Source organism: Mizuhopecten yessoensis, unplaced genomic scaffold, assembly GCF_002113885.1.
Source record: "Mizuhopecten yessoensis strain PY_sf001 unplaced genomic scaffold, ASM211388v2 scaffold151, whole genome shotgun sequence".
NCBI lineage: Eukaryota > Metazoa > Mollusca > Bivalvia > Pectinida > Pectinidae > Mizuhopecten > Mizuhopecten yessoensis.
Genome location: NW_018403403.1, coordinates 6,369 through 13,157, shown reverse-complemented (window position 1 = coordinate 13,157; position 6,789 = coordinate 6,369). Strand labels below are relative to the sequence as shown.

Genomic DNA, 6,789 nt, shown 5'->3' with positions numbered 1-6,789 from the left:
TACTGAAAATACAGTGTGATAATCTATAATTGTCAATCTGATCTCTACTGTCTGTGGATTGCGTTCGTCTTACACCACTAAGTTCCGAACCACGTCAAATAGATACTTAAGTATTTTCTTCAGTAGAATAAATGAAGCCGATTTGACTTCATAGAACTATATGCTTGAGTTCATGGAACCAGATTTATTTCAATAACTCCAATGGTTGAAGAATAAAGAAAGGAATCATTACAATTGCAATGTAACCGTTCCCTTAAAATAATGAGATTTCGATGTTTGCATGTACTCGACGAAGGGTCGACCTCCAAGTAAGCCGCATACTGCAGCAAACGCAGAAGAAAAACTGCAAAATAAAGAAAAAAGTTTCAACATCTAATATATCACTTTATATATATATAATAAATGACAATAAACTTATGTAACGCAGTAGCCGTAAACGCTCGTTACTGCCGGCCATTGTTAAGCTTAGGAATGTTAATCAACGGTCTCATTACAAGTACACTTACATAGGTATCACCATCTCATCTACGTACAATAATATAAATTCGTAGCCTCCGTGTTGTATCTCACTCTTCCAGCTAAGTAACGTACAACACAATCTCTCTGGCATGAATAGTTTGACCTCTCCCTTCTCGTGGCCAAAATCAACCTCTTCGTGGCGCAAACCTGTCCCTTTTTTATTTTAAATAACTGTGTAATCGAATATCGAAAACCATTACTTAGCCCCAAACTCTTGAATGCACGGTGCTCTCATCAATAGCCTCTCATGTATGCATCTAACGTTTCCCCCGGGTCAAATATTTCACGGATATGTCGTTCTAAGACCTGTAGACATCTCTGAGATAAATTAAGCCCAATACTTACTTAAATCAACTTTTGGATAGAACTCACTTTGTCACATTTACACATTTTTATTACTCATTATCAATATGAATGTGTCCTTTGATATGTGTGTTGACAAAAAGAAAACTACATACAGATAATAGTTTACTAAAACTTTGAAGAATATGCAGAATATAAGTTTAAATTCCGATAGTCTGTTCGAAATTAACACGAAATTAAATTCCATCATTCTTGATAGTTTCGTTTATTTCTTAATACGTTTCGAACAAAAAAATAGAGTCAAACAACCTTTTCTGCGAGAGCGCGGTATTGTTTTCTATAGTGAACATTTCCTAGAAAGTGTGGTTAGGGAAAACATTCGGGAACGATTAATCTGACAGGTGGTCGAAAAGATCCTAAATTTAATATTAAATTTTAGGTGAAATAAAATAAGAAACTCTTTAAAATATTTATGATTGATTGCATTTGATCAATTTTATTTTATTTACAAAACGTCTACGATAAGCATGTAGAGTTATTGTTTGTGTCCGATTAATCTCCCTCAGCATAATTTAAACCTTTAGCATTTACATCAGCGTTATCAATTTACGTATCCTTCTGCATCTATACAATATTTGATAAGTTAATAGATTGTCCGGTAAGCAATATTTTATTAATCAATAAATTGTCTGGCTGACCATTATCAATATACATTTATATTCTTCTGCACCAATAAATAATACTTTATTAAATAGATTGTCTGGCTGACCATTATCAATAAACATATACATTCTTCTGCACCTATAAATATTTTATTAATTAATAGATTGTCTGGCTGACCATTATTAATATACATATATATTCTTCTGCACCAATAAATAATACTTTATTAAATATATTGTCTGGCTGACCATTATCAATAAACATATATATTCTTCTTCAGCAATGAATAATACTTTATTAAATAGATTTTCTGGCTGACCATTATCAATATACATATATATTCTTCTGCACCAATAAATAATACTTTATTAAATAGGTTGTCTGGCTGACCATTATCAATAAACATATTCTTCTGCACCTATAAATAATACTCTATTAAATAGATTGTCTGGCTGACCATTATCAATAAACATATATATTCTTCTTCACCAATGAATAATACTTTATTAAATAGATTTTCTGGCTGATCATTATCAATAAACATATATATTCTTCCGCACCTATAAATAATACTTTAATAATCAATTTATTGTCTGGCTGACCATTATCAATATACATATATATTCTTCTTCAGCAATGAATAATACTTTATTAAATAGATTTTCTGGCTGATCATTATCAATAAACATATATATTCTTCTGCACCAATAAATAATACTTTAATAAATAGATTGTCTGGCTGACCATTATCAATAAACATATATATACTTCTGCACCTATAAATAATACTTTATTAAATAGATTTTCTGGCTGATCATTATCAATAAACATATATATTCTTCTGCACCAATAAATATTTTATAATTAATAGACTGTTTGGCTGACCATTATTAATATACATATATATTCTTCTGCACCAATAAATAATATTTTAATAATCAATTTATTGTCTGGCTGACCATTATCAATAAACATATATATTCTTCTTCAGCAATGAATAATACTTTATTAAATAGATTTTCTGGCTGACCATTTTCAATAAACATATATATTCTTCCGCACCTATAAATAATATTTTAATAATCAATTTATTGTCTGGCTGACCATTATCAATAAACATATATATTCTTCTGCACCTATAAATAATACTTTAATAATCAATTTATTGTCTGGCTGACCATTATCAATAAACATATATATTCTTCTTCACCAATCAATAATACTTTATTAAATAGATTTTCTGGCTGATCATTATCAATAAACATATATATTCTTCCGTACCTATAAATAATACTTTAATAATCAATTTATTGTCTGGCTGACCATTATCAATAAACATAGATATTCTTCTGCACCAATAAATAATACTTTATTAAATAGGTTGTCTGACTGACCATTATCAATAAACATTATATTCTTCTGCACCTATAAATAATACTCTATTAAATAGATTGTCTGGCTGACCATTATAAATATACATATATATTCTTCCGCACCTATAAATATTTCATTAATTAATAGATCGTCTGGCTGACCATTATCAATATACATATGTATTCTTCTATATATATGTTTCTTCTTTTTCACCCACAAAAATACTTTATATTAATTAATAGATTGTCTGGGTGAGTAATATCAATATACAGATGTTCTTCTGCATTTGTAAATCTATGAAATTATATATAAAATTAATTTTCTAATTAATAATTAGGTTGTCTAGACGAATATTAATAAATCAATTGTTTATATGAGCATGATCAATATAAATGTATTCTTAGTTCATCAATCTGGTGAAAAAATATATAATAAATTGTAAATGTTTCATAATTAGCATTACACTTCTTTGGAGGATGTATCTGCCCTCAATTTCGTCAGAAATACATGTATGATACAGAATGATAGTTTTTCCTAACGAACCAAAATTAACAAAATCACGTTTACGTTTGTTTGGTGAGAAACCACAATTGCTTCAGTTGTGTGATGCCATACTCCAATCCCAAGTCAGGAGGAATACCAGTGTTTCGGGATGCTGACATTTCACCAGTTATCTTTGCAGTAAACTGTGCAAGATCACTACCATCGACATATTTTGTCATCAACACTTCATCTTGGTCTGGAATGAGAAGCGCATGGTATGTGCTGTTTCTGTCAATAAGCAGTGTTTGGTTGCATGATTCATTACTGATAGGCACATATTCCGTCTTTGCGTATTGCAGAGTTATCTTCTCTTGTGAGCAAGTATTGATTGTTACGTCATTGGTTTGTGAGAGTAACGTCATCAATTTTTGAGAAAACGACGTAATTTTCTCACGCAAACCAATCACGTAACAATCAATGCCTGCTCCCAAGAGAAGATAACTCTGCAATACGCAAAGACGGAACACAAGTAAATTGATAAAGAATTATTCTACAAGAGTCATTGTTTGTTAAACATGGATTGGACTATTTTTTTGTCTAGTCCTAAACCAGTGTAAGATACCCATGTTTGTCACATGAACAGGTGACGTTACTCACGTGACTAATTAAGTAATTGCATTTGGTTAGTATATATAAAATATACGCATCACCGTGTCTATTTTTTGTCATTTACTGCTATTGTTATAGTTTTAGTAATGATGAATATTTGATGCCAGACTTATATCAAATTAATCGAAAGGTGTTTACTAGTAAAACAGGGTATATCAGCAGTAACAACATCATACTAATAATCTTATAATCTAATAATAATAATAATAATATACAACATTATATAGCGCCCTATATAAATTGTAAAATAACTCTAAAGCGCTTTACAACATATGGATAATAGTATTAGTTATAATTGATAAACAAAAAAGGCATACAAATCACCATCATAAATAAAGAAGAGTACCATCTCAATATGCATATACATAAATACATAAAGGTTGGGGTGTATATGACGTCTGTGAAGAGAGCCTAAAATGCAGACGTGAAGATGTGGTTATTTATATCCTTCTTGAATTTGACCATGATCTTTGACTTTCTATTAGCAGATGGTAACCTATTCCGTAACGTTGCCGCTCCCCGCCCCCACACACATTGTAATCGTGACGGCTGGTATATGTTAAAAAGCTCCAGTAGGTACTGGGGAGTTGTTCCATTCAGTGCCTTGAGTGTGTACACCAAAATTTTGTATTGCGACCCGTATCCTACAGGTAACCAGTGCAATGAATATAGCACAGGTGTGATGTGCTCTCTATTTCGAGTACGAGTAACTAGACGTAATGCAGTGATCTGTACCCTCTGCATCGCACTTATAAACTGGCGGATACAGTCGATCTTCCTGATCTGATAGTGATATGATTTGGCAATAGCGTTCACTTGTTTCGCCATGATCAGTGAATTATCAAAGTATACCCTTATGTTTTTAACAGCTGGAACAGTCTCAATAGTTCTGGCACCTTTCAGCTGGAGAGCCATTGTTTGCTGACACTTTGGGGAAAAGACGATTAGTTCCGTCTTTTCCTGATTAAGCTCTAGCATGCTGGCGTTCAACCAGGCACTGATGTCTGTCAAATGTGCTTCCAGATTTTTTGAAATTGTATCACAACTGTCCTGTGGTTTGATGACCATGTGAATTCGCGTGTCGTCAGCACAGCAATGATATCGAAGGCTAATGCGACGACAAGGCTGGCCGATCGGTTTTGAATATAGGCAATATTTTCGTTTACCTTCTCCAATGTCTCTGGTCGCCAGTGCTTGCTTATAACGTTGATATGTCAGGTTGAGCTGTGTTCGTACCGACCAATTGTTTTCTGTAAAGATCATGTAGGAATGGCTGCCTGGAACAGTGTAAAACTGACAGAGTGTGGTCTTTGGGATCTGAAACGAACGTCGGGAACATATTTGTGAAGTTGTGGTACATCTCAACATTCATTAACGTAATGAAGCCGTACAAAGTTACTCTCTTTGTGCTATTAAAGAAGTACAGAAATATAGGATCTTACATGACAATGATAATTTTCATGCAACTTTGTAATGGAAAAAGCCACCATTTTGACTCCAGTGCGTAAGTCTGTGACGTCATGCACTTGTCCTATGCGTAACGTCACAATTGAAACAATTGAAACTTACAACCAATCACAGGGCTGATGGGTCATATGACATGGGTTAATACGCTAAAAATATGACCTGGATAACACAGCACATTATGTGATTAATATATACATATACATATCGGGTAGTGTAGACGGGTGGAGAAGTGGTACCACTCTCAACTTTCGCCAATCAGGCTGTTGTTCGATTCCGCGATCAGTCGTGAAAGGTTATGGGGTCACCTATGGGTACTCCGATTTCCACCCACATTAAGACCTTCCAACCCTCACCCTGGACTAATATACGGACCAACGGAAGTGATTAATTTAAGTTGAAATATTTTGTTTGTAATTAATGTAAGTTAAATATAGTTTATGTTTGTGTTAACGGTGTTGTATTGTATGAAGCGAATCAATAATGGATCTTTATAAATCTTTGAACCACACAACAAAACAAAACAAAAACGAAACAAAAACCAATAAACACAGAAGTACATTAGGCCAACGTCGAAAAGAAATAGCTTTCGTTTAATAGTGCTCCTTACTCAAATTAAACACAGTAAGCGTAAATGTTTACAGTCCATTATCATAAACACAGTAAACCTACATGTTTACAGTCCATAATCATAAACACAGTAAGCGTACATGTTTACAGTCCATAATCATAAACACAGTAAGCGTAAATGCTTACAGTCCATTATCATAAACCCAGTAAACGTACATGTTTACAGCCCATTATCATAAACACAGTAAGCGTAAATGCTTACAGTCCATTATCATAGACACAGTAAACGTACATGTTTAAAGGCCATTATCATAAACACAGGAAACGTACTTGTTTACAGTCCATTATTATAAACACAGTAAGTGTACATTTTTACAGTCCATTATCATAAACACAGTAAACGTACATGTTTACAGACCATTATCATAAACACAGTAAACGTAGATGTTTACAGTCCATTATCATAAACACAGTAAGTGTACATATTTACAGTCCATTATCGTAAACACAGTAAATGTACATGTTTACAGTCCATTATTATAAACACAGTAAGCAAATCTGTATTGACATACTGTAATCGTACATATTTACAGTCCATTATCATAAACACACTAATCGTACACGTTTACAGTCCATTATCATAAACACACTAATCGTACACGTTTACAGTCCATTATCATAAACACAGTAATCGTACATGTTTACAGTCCATAATCATAAACACAGTAAGTGTACACGTTTACA

At 32.7% G+C, this 6,789-nt stretch overlaps 1 protein-coding gene across 1 annotated transcript; it reads right to left on the bottom strand.

The window, feature by feature from the left end:
* LOC110456236 lies at window positions 1–5,382 on the bottom strand. The gene is made up of 3 exons (XM_021506878.1): window positions 5,178–5,382; window positions 3,427–3,598; window positions 1–343 (listed from the first exon to the last, which is right to left on the bottom strand). The coding sequence occupies exons 1-3, from the start codon at window positions 5,377–5,379 to the stop codon at window positions 229–231; spliced, it is 489 nt and encodes a 162-aa protein (XP_021362553.1). The 5' UTR covers window positions 5,380–5,382; the 3' UTR covers window positions 1–228.
* Between the last annotated feature and the right edge of the window lie 1,407 nt (window positions 5,383–6,789).